General features: G+C 41.6%; 1 protein-coding gene across 3 annotated transcripts in view; it reads left to right on the plus strand.

Annotated features, from left to right (window-relative positions):
* Nucleotides 1–207: 207 nt before the first annotated feature.
* LOC307260815 (serine/threonine-protein kinase DCLK1-like) overlaps nucleotides 208–17,938 on the plus strand; it is a gene marked incomplete at its 5' end in the record, with an annotated part of 52,446 nt that continues 34,715 nt past the window's right edge. The window contains 2 exons of one of the 3 annotated variants that reach the window (XM_080041155.1): nucleotides 208–583; nucleotides 4,503–4,852. In XM_080041155.1, the coding sequence (XP_079897281.1) occupies nucleotides 223–583; nucleotides 4,503–4,852 (711 nt within the window). The remainder of the gene's footprint in view (nucleotides 584–4,502; nucleotides 4,853–17,938) is intronic. The other 2 variants (XM_080041154.1, XM_080041153.1) reach the window with 2 other exon arrangements.

Raw genomic sequence — 17,938 nt, forward strand, 5'->3', positions numbered from 1 at the left:
TAGGGAGTTATTTTGAGACTCTAGTGCACCAACCAGCAACCGACACCGGCTGGGTACTTTGACCAAGCCGGCCGAACCTCTTCTACTTCCCCTCGGTGTGTTCCTCTTTCCCACCCTCAACCTCCTTTTGTTTTTGTTTACTTCGAAAGACGGTGAAAAACTTTTTTTCCCTCCCCCTCTCATCCAGATAGTACGGCTGTACTTGTGAGCCTCGGCAGAGCGATGGAGATGGAGCATTTCGACGACCGGGACAAAGGTCAGAGACACAGCCGGGCCAGTGCCAGGATGAACGGGGTGCCGAGTCCCACGCACAGCGCCCACTGCAGCCTGTACCGGACCCGCACCTTGAAGACTCTGACCGATGAGAAGAGAGCCAAGAAGGTCCGCTTCTACCGAAACGGGGACCGCTACTTCAATGGCATAGTGTACGCCATCTCCGCAGACAGGTTCCGCACCTTTGACGCCCTGCTGGCTGACCTGACCCGCTCCCTGTCCGACAACGTCAACCTGCCACAGGGTGTCCGCACCATCTACGCCCTGGACGGCGTCAAGAAGATCACCACTATTGAGCAGCTTGTTGAAGGTGGGTAGCCTCGAGGCCTATATAGCATTACAGAACGGACCTGGCTTTACACTGTCAGCTACAATTAAATCTAAAATCTAGTTGGACACATTTGTCTGTAGGCTACACATCCACACACCTACACAGGCACCTACTGGCCTGTCAGGTTGCCATGTTATGTGATATGTGCCTGCTGTACTGAAGTGACTATCGTTGTAAATGTGAAGTGTATAGTCTATATAAGAATGGCTACCCCAATATGGCCCACTAAAACTGATTGTTTTGGGGATTATATCATTCATCTGATGGCCATATGGCAATTGCAAACATATGTTTGGGCTCAGATTAGCTCTCTCTTGATCTGTTTTACTCTCTTAAGAGGTGTCATGAGAAGAGCTGTCTCAAGTTGTTGAGATCACGTTTGGTTGAGCAGCAAGTAAAGCAATCTGCAAAATATCGCATATCAGTATATTTTTTAAGTTTAAATCTACAGTTTATAGTGTAGCCTAGGCTATTATGCTGTGTGCATGCTTAAAGGTGCTACAAGAATAAATGTAGCTTTATTAAACATCAGATCCTTGGCAGGAAAAACATTTTTAATTAATGATCTTATTACTAGGCACAATCTTGATTTCATGTTTTTAACTGAAACTTGGTTAGACCAAGATAACAGCTCAGCTGTTCTCATAGAGTCCGCCCCCCCAAATTACAATTTTGTGAGTGAATCCAGAGTGCATAAAAAAGGCGGGGGGGTTGCTATTCTGTTTAAAGAATCTCTACAATGCAAAAAGATGTCTTATGGAAATTTTGATTCATTTGAGTATGTGGCTCTACAGTTAAATTCAGCCTCTAGAGCTATTTTCATTAGTATTTACAGGCCACCTCAATACAATACAAGCTTTTTTGATGAACTTACTGAACTGCTGTCTGTAATATGTACTGAGTTTGACTGTGTATTAATCGTCGGAGATTTCAATATTCATACTGACAAACCAGAGGATAGATGTGCGAAAGAACTGTGCTGTGTCCTTGACAACTTTGGACTAAATCAGCATGTTGACAAACCAACTCATAACAAAGGGCACACGCTGGACCTTATCATCTCCAGAGGAATGAACATTTCAGACATAACTGTGGCAGATATGGGTCCCCTCACGGACCATTCCTGTTTATTTTTTGAGAGTACAATGTCTGTGCACACAATTGATCAATCAAAAGTAATCAAAAAGCGGTATATTACAGAAAATACCAGTGAAACATTCATTCAAGCATTTTCTTCGATACCACCCCTCCCCTGTAACTCAGTTAATGAGCTTTTAGACAACTTTAATGGCAAAATTACAAGTGTTATAGATGCTATTGCGCCCATTAAGATGAAGGTTGTCTCTGGTAAGAAAAGATCTCCTTGGAGAAATGCCCCGCAGGTCAGAATAGAAAGAAGAGAGTGCCGTAAAGCAGAACGCAGGTGGCGAAAAACAAATCTCCAGGTTCATTATGACATCTTCAAAGAGAAACTGTGCACGTTTAACTCAGAACTGAGAAATGCAAGGCATTCTTTCTTTTCTGACATCATCACCAAAAACAACAACAATGCACGTGCCCTGTTTGCTACTGTCGACAGATTAACAAACCCTCCTGTGCCAGTAGCGTCTGAGCATCTTTCCACGAGGGCTTGCAATGAATTTGCCTCCTTCTTTACTGAGAAAATTCACAAAATTAGACAAGCTGTCACTGCATCAATACCAAGTTCAACATGTGTGTTCCCTCATAAAATCAATTCAAATGCAATGACAGAATTTTATCTTATAAACCACAAAAACCTGGAGGACATTATACAACACCTGAACTCCTCATCCTGTTGCCTTGACATTCTGCCCACAGGCTTCTTTAAAACTGTTTTTAGCTGTATGGCCTCAGATGTTCTACAAATTGTCAACACGTCCCTTCAGACAGGTGTATTCCCACAGGCCCTGAAAACAGCAGTCATCAAGCCACAACTAAAAAAAACCAATCTAGATACATCACTCATGAAAAATTATAGGCCCATATCTAACCTACCATTCTTAAGTAAAATCATTGAAAAAGCTGTTTATCAACAGTTAAATAACTACTTAGCAATGAATAACTGCTTTGATGTCTTCCAGTCAGGATTTCGACAACACCACAGTACTGAGACTGCTCTGGTTAAGGTCCTCAATGACATCCACTTAAACACAGACAGTGGCAAAAGTTCTGTCTTAGTTTTACTGGACCTCAGTGCCGCTTTTGACACAGTTGACCACAGCATATTACTAGATCGACTAGCAAACTGGGTTGGACTTTCTGGAACTGTACTAAGCTGGTTTGAATCCTACTTAAAGGATAGAGACTACTATGTGTCAATAGGCAATTTCACATCTGAGCGGACAAATATTGAATGCGGGGTCCCCCAAGGTTCCATTCTTGGCCCTCTTCTATTTAACATCTATATGCTCCCACTAGCTCAGATTATGAATAAGAACAAATTATGCTACCATAATTATGCAGACGACACACAAATTTACATAACCATATCACCAGGAGACTACAGTCCGATACAGGCACTGAGTAAGTGCATTGAACAAATCAATGATTGGATGTGCCAAAATTTCCTTCAATTAAACAACGATAAAACTGAAGTAATTGTCTTTGGTGCCAAAGATGAACAATTAAAAGTCAGCGCACAGCTTACATCCGTTATGTTAGAAGCCACACCCCAAGCCAGAAATCTTGGTGTTGTTGTAGACTCCGACTTGAATTTCAAGAAACACATAAAATCAATTAATAAATCAGCCTACTACCACCTAAAAAACATATCAAGAATTAAAGGGCTTATGTCTCAGCAAGACTTAGAAAAACTTGTCCATGCATTTATCTTTAGTAGACTTGACTACTGTAACAGTGTCCTTGCTGGCCTTCCAAAAAAATCTATCAGACAGCTTCAGCTAATTCAGAACGCTGCTGCTCGAGTCCTCACTAGGACCAAAAAAGTGGATCACATTACCCCAGTTCTGAGGTCTTTACACTGGCTTCCAGTCACTCAAAGAATTGATTTCAAAATACTGATGTTGGTTTATAAAGCACTAAATGGTTTAGGGCCAAAATACATTACTGATATGCTGATAAGTTATGAACCGTCCAGAGCCCTTAGGTCGTCTGGGACAGGTCTACTTACAGTCCCTAGAGTTAGGACTAAACGAGGAGAAGCAGCTTTTAGTTTTTATGCACCAACAATCTGGAACAAACTCCCAGAGAACTTGAGGTGTGCTGCAACTCTCAGTTCTTTTAAATCGAGTCTGAAGACTTTTTTGTTTCCATTTTAACCTGCAATTTTCATTCTATTTGCTTCTTTTATTAAATCCAGTTTTCATGTTTTTATTTTTTTTATTTTTTATTTGCTTCTTTTAATCGCTTTTAAATGTTTTATAATGTGTTTTATGTATTCTAATCTTGCCCCTGTAAAGCACTTTGAGTGGCCTTGTGTCTGAATTGTGCTATATAAATAAACTTGCCTTGCCTTGCCTTGCCTTACAAGGAACTTTTCAATATTTCTGAAACAGTCAAATTTTCCCTCTGATGATAAAATCATATAAATAACATGTAACACCAAATGAGACCATCAGTGCAAAGAATGCAATTTTTTTAAGTTTTTAAGTTTTCTCACCCAGGAACTACAGCTGGGGTAGTAAAAAAACACTACCGCTTATGTCCAAAGGGGGTGCAAGAAAGAACACTAACTGAAAGTTCCTCGTAGCTCCCTTTAAATAATAGTCCTTTCCCTTGATTCAGTCGAGATGGTGCAGGGAACAAAGTAGTAAGCCCTTTCTCTCTCTTGTGCATTTCTAACACTCGACTCACTTCTTCCAATATTTTCTGTAAGTATTCCCTTCTCTTGCTTCCCTCACCCTCCGACCCCTGACAGGCAACAGCTACGTGTGCAGCTCCATCGAGGCGTACAAGAAGTTGGACTACACAAAAAACGTCAACCCCAACTGGTCGGTCAACGTCAAGGCGTCGGCCGCGTCCTCCCGTGGGCCCCCTTCCCTGGGCAGCGCCATGGCCGGTGCGCCCGAGAGCCGCGAGATCAAGGACTTCATCCGGCCCAAGCTGGTGACGGTGGTGCGGAGCGGAGTGAAGCCCCGCAAGGCCGTCAGGATCCTGCTCAACAAGAAGACGGCCCATTCCTACGAGCAGGTCCTCACCGACATCACAGACGCCATCAAGCTTGACTCCGGGGTGGTGAAGAAGATCTACACGCTGGAGGGCAAACTGGTGAGTGTCAAGTGTCACACAGCAAAAAAGAAGCACAAGACTCGAGCGTTTAAAGTATAGCTCCGAGGAACTTTTTTAGTATTTCTGTATTTCAATAGTTTTTTCTTAATGCCTTCGCCTCTAGTCCGATCAACCCTGAAACGTGAGCTGCCTGGCGTCATTAAAATACTACCACTTTTGTCCAAAGGGGACGCTAGAATAAACCCAAATTGAAAGTTCCTCGTAGGAACTTTAAGGTGGCAATGTTTGTAAAGCTTCAAGTCCAAATGCCATCTGTCTGATAACACAGTCAGTGCTGTTGCACATGTCCCACATGATGAGTGGTTTTAATTCAGGGTAGTAGACCAGATCCTGAGATGAGAGAACGTTTTTGGATGTGGTTTGATTGTACAACAGAAGGATTCAAACATACCTTCTTTCATAGAGGTGCTTGTGTTGCATACACTTGCATGCACTTGAATAGTTAGAATGGAGACTCTCATTCCTTTTTCATGAGCCCTTTTGTGAATGAAGCGTGGCTGGCCGTTCACATCCAGAGCCGTGTCGAGAAAGAGAGCGACACAGACCGAGACTTTGAGAGGTCGAGCGGAGGTAAAGATGACAGAAATCTATGAATGGAGTCTGTCTTCTCGCCCACGCTGTATAGCGATGTATGCCAGAGCCTTGCCTCTGAAACACAGAAATACATCAGTCGGGCCCCCCTTGACAATCTTCCCACCTCTTCAAGCTCCCTCTCTCAGTGGTGGAGGTAGACACTATAAAAAGAACACGCCTTCAAGAGGCAGTATTATACACAGACACGTAGTTATATGCATACACCCAGTTGTACTTATCCTCCTTAACAAGCCCTAGAATGAGGAAGGTGAAGCCATGTGTGTGGAAGTGCAAATGGCTCTGGCCGATGCTGAAGTTGAATGAGATCAAAGTCACACTTTCCCCGTGCTAGCAGGCACTCGTTCATGATTGCATGTATTTGTCGAGGCATGTTAGGCTTCCAGGATACGTTTCTGACACACTTCATCACGTCTTCATGTCACCTCTCCGTCTGTCACGCCATCACACAACATCTTTGTTTTCTGCCAGTCTCTGTCTGTCTGTCTGTCTGTCTGTCTGTCTGTCTGTCTGTCTGTCTGTCTGTCTGTCTGTCTGTCTGTCTACCGTAGCTCCCAGTTGTTGAATGCAGCGACACAGAACCACTTCTCCCCTGGCATTGGCATCAGAATGTCACAATTTGTTTTTTAACAGATTGTGTTTGATGTGAAGGGATTCCTGCCATTTTGTGTTGTACAGACTCAATCATCTCCTTAAATTGCCAATGTGTGACTTATCCTCATGAATAAGCTCATTGCCCCATGGGTTCTTCATTCTTAATTGCCATTTTAGTACTCTGTGTAAAAATGTATCCCCGTCTTTTCTAAAGATGGCTCCTCTTCATGTGTTGGCACTAGCCTGCCTTAATTTCTCTGATGCCATTCAGTCTGTATTCAATGATCCACTGTAAACCCAATAGGAAGTTTTTCCAGAATTGTTCTGATCTTGGCCTGCTGTTGGGTAAAATCCCCAATAAAATCCCAGGATCAGGTTTTCCCTGAGAAACCGCCTGTTGGGGATTACCCCTCACACGTTTTGCACAATGCCAGCTGACTCTAATGGTCGCCATTGGTTACGGCTATGTGGGAGATTACACAGTGAATGCTGCTCTCGCCCAGTTCGCCCCTCTGAGATTGGAAATACGTAAAACCAGTATGGTGATGCTATTTTTAGACACAGTATTGATCGGGCACGTAGGCATGGTAACACGCTCACTGCCAAGCGAGGCTGGGCTGAGTACAGCATCAACTCTTTCTCGTTTTGATTATGTGGTGTATTCATGTGTGGGCTGATGAATGTGGGAGAGTTTGTTATTGTTTTTACTAAGAGAGAAGAAGAGGGAAGAATGAGGGATTCTAATTCGAGGTTGGGATTAATGATGAAGAAAACAGATTTGAAATTAGCTGGTTGGCTGGATTCTTTGCATTGGATTGAGAGTTTCCATGTGTATTTCATGCATAGAAGTGTAGGGAAATGGAGGAAGAAGTCACTTTAATTAAGTTAAAACGACAGGTAATCTGATATGTAAAGTTTCTCACTATAGGCTACAAAATCCGTGGAAAACACATTTATCTCTACAACTATAACAACTAACAAAGACAGACAACGATGACGCAACAAAACGCTATTTACACATAGAATATTGACATAGGGAATGAATCAAATGCATGGCGACGATGTTCTGCTCACCCAATATCCTCCAATCTTTAAAAGACCAGAGCAGCCTCATGTTTCTGAATAGGTGAAAGGTCTCAGATAAAACTAGAAAAGCTCAGAGCAAATTTAAACCCCCTATGAAATGTGGTTAATCCATATAAACTTTGCCTTTACACGCAAAGACCGAATCAAGCTCAGTAGTGTTACAGTAAATAAAACCTGGATACCATTCAAATATGAGACAATATGACAATATGTAAAAAAAAATATTAACTAATAATGAACTAAGAATTACATAAACAGAGCTCCTGCGATAGTGTCGAGGGCCGACAACAGTTTGTAAAAATTCTGCCATACTGAGAAATACAGAGAGAGTTTTGTGGAGATGATAGGCTTAATCAACTTTGTGTCAACTCATTTGGCAATGGCTTGAATGAAACTGACATTCATTTATATATGTATGTATGTGTGTGTGTGTGTGTGTGTGTTCAGGTGCATGCACTGTGCTGTGTGTGTATGTGTCTGTGCATACATGTCTTTGTGTGTGCGTGTGTGGGCTGCTGCCGTCAGTTGAGCCTTGTCATTCACTGAGCCTAAGGCAGAAGTAGGTTTCTGGGCCTGGCTGCTAGTAACGCAGTCCCAAAAGAGCTGCAGGGCCCAGAGAGGTAACATCTGGGAACCGGAGCTCTGGCACTTTGCCTTCATTAACCCTTTTAATGAGGACAGAGACAATGGGGCAGGAATGGATGTATGATATGTACATCCCTTACAGACATGACATGTTTTATTTCATTCTTTTTTCACAAGTTTTTCCAGAAATTCAATTCAGTTTGAAGTGCTGCAGCTAAAGTGTGCCGTGATTAATAATGCATTATGTTTTTTTGGAATCTGAAGTCTACGGCTTTAACTGAGATTCGCTATGATGTTTTACAATGTGCATTTGTGAGTGAATCTGTTCCAGGGATTTTCATTATTTATTCGATAACTGGGGTTCGGATTCGATGCCAGAACAATACTGTTTGAGATACTTAAAAGTCTGAGTTTTACCAAGCGTTCAATGTCGCCTTTTGGTAGTTGATTGTTTTTTGAAACTCGTTGCTATGAGTAAATTTCAGTCAGCACCAAATAAGCAACGAGTGTTGGTTCTGTTTTTTTGTAAATAGTAGGAGCACTGTTGCAGCATTTCCTATTTGGCCGTACTATGGAGGAGCTGGTATGGTCATAAATGAGATGGGGATATACTCGGCCCACTTTGCCCACTGGGAACTTACTCCACAGTGATGGTTTTGGATATCGTATTTCTGTAATATGAGCAACTGGTTGAGATATGTATGTATCAGATTCCATGCCCCCTACTTCCATTGCTACATTGATTCTCTCACTGTCTGCTGTCTCCCTGTATCAGACAGGTGGTATTTTTAGCATGGTTTACCACAACCGCATATTTCTCTGCAAGCTCTTCACCTTGGCAGGTTTCTAGGATGATTTGATGTAGTTGCCTAGGAAACCAGCCGAACCTGCTGCGATGTCATACAGTAGCACGGTGGGATGATGTAGCTGGATTGGTCAAATCAAGAAGAGGTTTTTATATGGTTTGTTGTGTTTTTTATGATATTTGAATTTGAATTTTTTTTACAGCCCATGTATGAATTAGGGCTATATTAAATTTTTAGTGATTGATAGCTTAAATATAGATGAACTGTTAGGGGCTTAGGACACCGACATGGCTGGCCTATTAAAACATAAGTGCTGATACACGCACGCACGCACACACACACACACACACACACACACACACACACACACACACACACACACACACACACACACACACACACACACACACACACACACACACACACACACACACATTGTTACCCCAGCTGCCAGCCTAGAGCCTTGCAAGGCCCATGCATGCTTAGACACGGATTGTGAGACACACTCTTTTTTTTTAATAGACACATCTAGACTTCTCATGCCTCACTAGCCATTAACTGCAGGCAATTATCAACCAGTGCATGAAGTGATGCCACTTAGTCTTAGATGTTGAACATGTTAGAGATTATACAATCTTAACACCAGCATGACTGCATTGTCACTGTGAACATGCTGATGTAAGCACAATGCAGCTAGCCTGGCTTAAGTCTTGTTTCCTTAATTTTTATAGTTTTTTGTTTTTTTGCATATTGTCTTCATATGAAGTATGTTGACATGAGTTTTGAGTCTTCTCCTCTCGACAAATCACATGAATTACCTTTTTTTAAGGGGCCGAGGCCCTTTGTTTGGATCAAACAAGTGTTGGTTCTGTTTTTTTTAAACAGTAAGTTGTGTGGATCAATTTCTTTTAGCAGCATTCCGTGGCAAGTGACTTCGGAGTTCATATCTTTTTCTTTTTTTTTTTTATTTTTTTTTTTACTTTATTTGAACAGGGACAATGTACAAAAGAAACATTAACCTTGTTCGGAACAAGAGGAGAGATGCATTGTACCGGGTTTTAGCAAACTGCTATTTTCCACCTGTAGTCCCTGGGCAGGTAATAAAAAGTACTAAACAAGACACAATAATATCTAGACATGGGATTAAACATTAAAAGGATAACAAGATACAATGATATAAATACATAGGATACAAAATAAAAATAAAAAAAGTTTATGAAAAGCACTACATTACTTAATTAATAAAAAAAATAAAAAATACCCCTATCCTACTAGCACTACAACATTCTATAGGTGTGTGCAGGTCTGCTGCGTGAGCAACCAAACCTTTGTCAGATGGGAGAAAGCCCGGAAATCACCATTGGTTATAAGATCTGTTGGGAGACTGTTCCATTGTTTAATGCCTACAGCGGAGAAGGACGACTTTCCAAATGTAGTTCTGCGTTGTGGGATTCTGCATTCTCCCCTAATTGTTGACCTGGTTGCTCGTGCTGACATTTCTGAGCCCAGTGTCACAAAGTTCCTTAAGGGAGGGGGTGAAGCATTGTGTATGATTTTGAAAATAAAGCGCACATTAGCATACACAATGCGATTTTCAAAATTAAGCAGATTGTGTTTATCCAAGATTTTGCAGTGGTGATATTGACGAGTTTTTTTATCATGAATTTTAAGAGCATTTTTATATAATGATTCAAGTGGTCTCAAGGTTGTTTTACCTGCTTGAGACCAACTTGTCATACAGTAAGAAAAATGGGAAAGAATCATAGCATTCAGATAGGTGTTTGATGCCTCAACTGTAAGAGAGTTTCTTATGAATCGATAGTTTGCCAGATTAAATTTGATTGTGTTACTCAACCTTTTTATATGCTTTTTGAAATTTAGTGTTGGATCAAGAGTGACACCTAAGTACTTAAATTCTTCCACATTTTTTATTTTTTGTCCATTAACATAAATGTCAGGACAATCTTTACATTTGCACCTATTTGAAAAGTACATTGTAACAGTCTTCCCAACATTAAGTGTAAGATTTGAGTCAGTAAGCCATTTAGCAACATTTTCCATTTCCTTAGTCAATTTAGAAGCAACTTCTGAGGTATTTTTCCCATGGGTGTACAACACAGTATCATCAGCATACATCATAAGCTCAACATCATTACAAACGGATGGAAGGTCATTTATGTATATACTGAAGAGCAGCGGTCCTAAAATCGAGCCTTGTGGCACTCCCATGGTGCAGTTTTTCAGAGGTGATAATTTGTTATTTATTCGAACACATTGTTGTCGGCTAGCTAGGTATGATTTAATCCAGTTCTGTGTAGAGATAGAAACGTTATAGTTGGCCAATTTATTGAGTAATATAGTATGGTTTACTGTGTCGAATGCCTTTCGTAGATCAAGGAAGACTGCTCCTACTACTCCTCCCCTATCCATGAAGTTTTATTATTTTTTTGCAACAAAAAAAACATGCCTACACTGTGGCGTGTTTTCACACCAATTAAATTGCAACCCGTTAAATAGAGGATACTTGTAGGATAAGTAGGTGGATGAACAACTTGTTCACTAACTGCAGTGCAGCTCTCACTTCTCAAACCGCATTGTTGGCCTGTTCTTCTTGCTGGCAAGGCTGAAGAGCTTTAAATATCCTTTTATTTTCCATTTCTGTTTGGCCTGCAGCCTCCTTAGTCTGTCTGTGTCTCCCAGTCTCTCTCCAGCCATTTACGGTTTCTTCCCCCTCTTGTATAATGTGTACTTTTTTCTCTTCACTTCCATCGGCAGTCCACACTCCTCTGATCTTCTTTCTCTCACATTCCTTACTTCATTTTTCTCTGCGCGTCAGTTCTTCTGCTGTCAATGTGCCACTGTTTTTTTACGGCTGTTTAGTTCTCATTTAATTAGCACAGTCGCCATGCACCCCCAAATCCGAGAGCTCCAACATATGGCATCCCTCTCTCTACCCCACTCTCTGTCTCTCCCTATCTCCCTATCTCCCTATCTCTCTCTCTCTCTCTCTCTCTGTCTGTCTGTCTGTCTGTCTGTCTGTCTGTCTGTCTGTCTGTCTGTCTGTCTGTCTGTCTGTCTGTCTGTCTGTCTGTCTGTCTGTCTGTCTGTCTGTCTGTCTGTCTGTCTGTCTGTCTGTCTGTCTGTCTGTCTGTCTGTCTGTCTGTCTGTCTGTCTGTCCCTCCACCATAGAAACCAACCCTCATTCTGTTTCTCACATTTGTCTAGTTTCGAACCATTCCAATCTCCTTTCTCCTCTTTGGCATGTATCCAGCTCTGCAGAGACTGTGAAGCTGCTTTGGCAACGGCGTTATACAGAAATGAAGTGTGGCTTATTTGAGGGACTTTACATTGCTTTATGTCAGTTTTTGTCCTGCATTGGAGGATTGTGGGAAGCAAAGTCCATCTGCTTCTGCTGAGCTGCTGAGTCACAGCTACAAGCGCAGCACTGTGTGTGTGTGTGTGTGTGTGTGTGTGTGTGTGTGTGTGTGTGTGTGTGTGTGTGTATGAGGGTAGAGTTTATGAATGTGTGTCATGCACCACTTAGTTTATACCTTCTAATACAACATGTTGGCAGTAAATTACGCAGATGATAAGTGGTTTATGGAGCAATGCTTAACAGAAATCCTAAAATTAATCCTCTGTTGTATGTGTTTAGATGGGATATTAAGGGACATGTTTTTTTCCGATTGGTTTTCTTTCTGTTTGTCTGCCCTCTTTATGCTTCAGTCAGTCAGCTGGCATTGGCATGTGTGTCTCTGTTTACCAGCAGAGAGCGACTGTGGCGGATTGGAGGGCTGTCTGCATTCAGAGAATCTGCTGCCAAATTAGGATCGATGGCAGACGTTTCCAACACTGGCAGACAGTTAAAAACCTAGTCACACCACTACTTTATCTCTTTCTCACACACACACACACACACACACACACACACACACACACACACACACACACACACACGCACACGCACACGCACACGCACACGCACACGCACATGCACACACTGTCTGACTCATGCACTTCCTGACTCACTCAATCCCTAATCTTTCTCAACTACATTTGAAAGATGGTGTCTCAGCTTTGTGCCTAAATAGCAGGACCAACATATCTAACGTCTAATTAGAACTCAATAAGGGAGGCCTTAAGAAGCCTGGGTTGTAAACATGAGGAGGAACAATCTTCTCCAAGCCAAATTGGAAGCAAATGTGATATGCTAACCAATGAGCGATTGAGAGAGAGCGAGAGAGAAAATGAGAGACAGAGAGAGAAAGAGAGAGAGAGAGAGAAAGAGAGACAGATTGAGAAAGATACAAGTAATCAGATGTTTGGTGCGACAAGAGATGGGGTGAAGATGTTGAGGCTGATGCAATGCGTGTCCTCATGGGACCCGCTTTGTAATTATTTATTTCACATTAAACTCATTTCATAATTGCAAACAGTTGTGGCTTCCTTTTAGTCACATGGATGACAGCAGATTGCCCTCACGCTTGGAGAGAAACGTCTCCAAAAAGAAAAGTTTGCTATCCCCCTTTGGAGAGTATAGAAGCTGTTACATAAGTTGTTATGCAACAGAGCCAGCCAGGCAGTCTGCTGTGCTGGTTTTAGGTGAATGCAGTAACACCAGTGCCAACTCAGCCTGCTGCAAAGTTAATGCTGCTCTCTTTTCCCTTTGTTTATGTCGTATAAGCTCTTCCTGACTTCCTTGTTGTTTACCCATCCTTTCTGTCAACTCCCATAACCCTGGTCATTCTCTGGTGAAAAGTATATATGTTAATGCGCTACGATATTTTCCGCCAGTGACGAGGCACTTGTTTGTGCTTCAAAGTCCTTTTAAAGTTTCTGATCCTGCAAAGCCTGCTGACAGCATATGTTAAGTACTGCACCGGGTTCAGATATGTCTATGGGAGTTTTCTTAAGTGGACATTATAGATTTAAGTGAATATCTTTTCAAAAGTGGGGATTTAAAAAAAAAATGTTTTAATGTTATCATCCCAATAATATACTATATACAAAACAATATCATCATGCAGCTAACAAACAGTTCTTCAATTACAAACCAATCACTGCTCATTTCTATGATAATACTCAGTCATTAAAGGGGAGTAAAGAATTGGTTTTCACTCAAAAATAGAACGCCCTCTTGTTAGCAAATGAATGTCAAACCTGTAGTCATGTTGATTATAGTCCCACCCCTAGGCCACACACTGCATGCAATTGTGAAACACCCTGCTGATGTTAGTTGCAACCCCCAACACAATGCTGTGTCGCTGTTAAAGCTATATCTGTTTCTCTTTTTTCCAATACATTTTTTTTGGCTCATTCTGTACCTGTCTCCCTCTAGCCTGTATCCATGCACCCATTTGTTACTCTGTATGTCTTTTCAGTGTCCATGTGTTTTGTCTATCCAGCCCGTCAGTCTGTCTGTCTGTCTCTTCGGTCCCTCTCTGTGGTAAAGTGTTTCAAAGAAAGCACAGCAACGCTCTGTCAGCCAGCTGCGGTTGATTCAGCACCGTGGACAGCTCCACTTTTCTAAAACGTCCCCTGGTAGAGCGCAGTGACAGCTCCCCACTCCAAAATGTGGTCTTTCTGTGGGCACCATGTCCTCTATGTCACCACTGTGAGTCGATTGTGGCTCAGGAGATTAGTGGTTGAGTCTCCAATATCTCTCTCTCTCTCTCTCTCTCTCTCTCTCTCTCTCTCTTTTTTAAAGTCTTTGTCTCAAGAGAAACACCTCTGTTTCTCATCAGAGAAAGACTGGGCAAAATTAATATACTCAGAAAATATCATCACAAATTCCCAATGCCAGTGGCGATGTCCTCAAAGTCTGGTTTGGTCCAACATACAGTCCAAACCCAAATATTATCCATATAACAATATAAAACAGAGAAAGGCAGCAAATACCAAAATTTGAGATGCTTCAACCCGGAAATAGTTTTCTTTGATTAATTACTTAAACCAACCTGATTAATTTTCTGCTTATTGACTTATCGATAAATAGTTTCAGCAGTAAATGCAACCAACTAAACTCTCTACTGATCATTTTCTAAAGGTAAATACGCTTGCAGTAGTGAGCGGTGTTGTCACTGTATATAGATATACAGTATGCCCATGCGTTCTCATAAGAAGCAAGACGAGATACTGTTCACATACAATCTTTTTTCATTTTGTCCGTACAGGCTTGTTTTCTTTTTGGTTTCTTCCTTCACATTTCCCCCTCGTGTCCCCGGGCACCAGAAATAAGAAGCTCCAGCTCCGCAGTCGTCCCTCATGACATAAACCAGATACCCAGATTTCAAATGTTGTAATCTATTTGCTGCTATGGTCGGCTCACTCGAATATAACCACATGGTTTCAAGTCCAGATTGTTTTTGAGCTTTTAGACAAAATGTTTAGCTTGTTCTCATATCCTTCTCATACGATTCGGCAGTTCCTCGACTTAAAATCTAAGTGATTAGTGTGTTACATCAGATGAATTGACAGCCAGCCATGTTTTCCACACTGCTTTTCTGTTTGTGCTGTAGTTGAATATTTGCCAAATGGAATCTGTTTTAAAAAAAAATCTCTCTTCCCATCGTGTTGCTATTAAACAGTGCCACCATGTGGTTGGCCGTGTGCATCTTGTCTGCCTCAGTTTGTGATCCATCCATCTTTGCAGTATTTGTTCAAATGATTTGACTTGCATCACCTTATCAGAACACAAGATATTGATTTTGTATTTGATCTCAAAGAGGATGAAAAAAAATAAAATAAAAGAGGAACACGTGAGGGATAGAGACAGACACTATAGTAGGTGTTTGGTGATTCTACACTAGGTGGGGTAGTAGGGACAGGAAATGGGTTTACTGAGAAATGCCTATAGTGAACTATTACTGGTTTTGTAAGACATTTTCGGGAGGAGAATATATATTTCTGGACAAGCCTCTCTATGTTATTCTTGTTTTACTGTTTCTGGATGATATTTTCTTTTTATGTTGTTGCCATCCCTCTGCCTTGTTCCTGCAGTCAATGAGATTTTTGCTTTAGTTTTTGCTGCAAAGCCAAAATAATAGTTAAATCAACTGATTATGCAAATTTAAAGATTGTTTTTAAAGTGCTTTGGAAAGCCTCAGAGCCCATTTCTCACTTTTTTCCAAAAGATGAATGTGAGGTAATGGCATGGATATGAAATTGCCAATTTCCACACTCCTCTGCTCTTTCCACTTCGACTCATTTTAGTCCCCTGGTTTCCAGCTTTGCTCTGTTTGTTTTACTCCTGTCCTTGTTAGCAGCGGTGGATGTTGTGTAACTGCGCTGGTTCTCTGTGAGAAACAGAGCACCACAGACATCTAAGCAGCTTTTTTTTTGTCATCAGAACAGCAGTCAGGAATAGATGTACTCCTCTATGCTCCCTTCACCCAGTCTGTTACGCTTCCTCTCCAACTCTAGGGATTTGGCCAGTTGGTTTCGTCTTTGACTGTTTTTATTTAATACAAATACGTATCTTTTCACCCTTACCTGCTCCCTCTCCTCTCCATCAATCGGTCTTTCTTTTTCTGTCCTCCTCCCTCCCAGCATCCTCTATTACTTACCAGGAGATATTGCAAAAGTGTGTCCGTGTTAACCAGGCCATGTGCCACTTGAAGGCCCCTGTGTTTGTTTGTGGATTCGTGTGAATGGCACAGTTCTGTGAAGCCTCGTGCCCACAGTCAATCAAATATGAATGATGGAGCTACTCTATCATGGCGTGCACATCGTGCAGTCATAGGCACGCACCAAAGCCTGGAGGCCATTATTACCATGACAACAGTTCTTTTTCACACCCCTTCTCAGTATACAGTATGTGTTTTGCGTGTTGCTCCATATTAGTTTACCCTCAGCTTTAAGGTGCCCCCTCAGAGGCTGCCCTACATGAAGACTGTCCCTGTTTCTGCTCACTTCCGCTTTCTATCCTCATCACTCAACACCAAATACCTTTTGCATGCCTTTCTTACCTAGCTCTTTACCTGACTTTTTTGGCGTGCTACAGTTAGCAAGCAGCTTCAAAGGGCCTCATTCAAGATACAACCTTCTTTGGTTGGCGGTATCAGCACAGCAGAAGCTAGTATACAGGATATAACTATAACCTGAAAAAAATAAAATATTCCTTAACAAAAATATGAAACTATAATGAAATATAAAGTCTTTAGGCTTAGTGAACACAACATATATCAGGCTTCATCAGCAAGCAATATACAAGTGCAACTCAAAGATGTATTTACAGTGAAATAAAAATAAACTACAACAGTACATCAGGGTTAGAAGCCTCCAAAGCTACCCATCAGTGCCGACACGCCAGGGAAATGTTAACAGCAGCAGCATCTGTATCACAGCCATTTTGTTAGTGAGGCAAGCTGCTCGCCCCTGAAATAATCACCAGCCCATTATCAGGGGATATCAGGGAACAAAGCAATATGCACTCTGTTATGAAACCGGAATAATATCCACACACACACACACACACACACACACACACACACACACACACACACACACACACACATGGATCCACCTGTAGCTGTGCAGAAACATGTGTCTTCATGTAATGTGTGGATGAATGTAGACATGCATACGCTCACATGCACTCACTCTCTCTCTCTCTCTCTCTCACTCACTCACTCACTCACTCACTCACTCACTCACTCACTCACTCACTCACTCACTCACTCACTCACTCACTCACTCACTCACTCACTCACTCACTCACTCACTCACACACACACACACACACACACACACACACACACACACACACACACACACACAAAGCGAGAATAGCCTATTCGCTGTTTATTGGGTATTGTTTTGATAATGCTGTTATATCAGCTGTGACTTTCTTTTAGGGGGTCGCTTGGTGACTAATAGGAATCTAAATGGCTTCTTGAATGTTAATTGCCATGCAGATGCAATAATGTGTTTATGTGTTAACTCCAGGCGGTGCTAGATACACACTGTCATAGCTCTTAATAGGTTTTTTGGGTGGATATTTGTCATAGCTGGATGGATGAACTATTGTCTTCCCGTAAATCCATGCCTGGCTGTTACGTTGCCTATCGGGAAATATAATTTGGAAAATTGATGGCTGGTGATTGAAATGTGATGCTTGGCCTGTGGGGTATAATTAAAGTTGTTTGAGTAAACAACGCTGGGTTTAGATCAGATATGAAATATGCTGGCGACTAAATCAAATAGAAAAGGATAAACGGCAGTGTGTATTTTGGGGTAATTGTGTGTGTGTGTGTGTGTGTGTGTCTGTTGCTGAGACAGGAGCACAGAATGGGTGAGTTTAATAGAAACAACAGATAACATTTGTCATGTGTGAACAAAATGAACATGCTTGTGAACAATGTGTTCATTAGACAAACACAAATGATTACAACTTACAAAATCA

The sequence above is a fragment of the Ammodytes marinus genome, assembly GCF_949987685.1.
Source record: "Ammodytes marinus genome assembly, chromosome: 14".
Taxonomy (NCBI): Eukaryota; Metazoa; Chordata; class Actinopteri; order Uranoscopiformes; family Ammodytidae; genus Ammodytes; species Ammodytes marinus.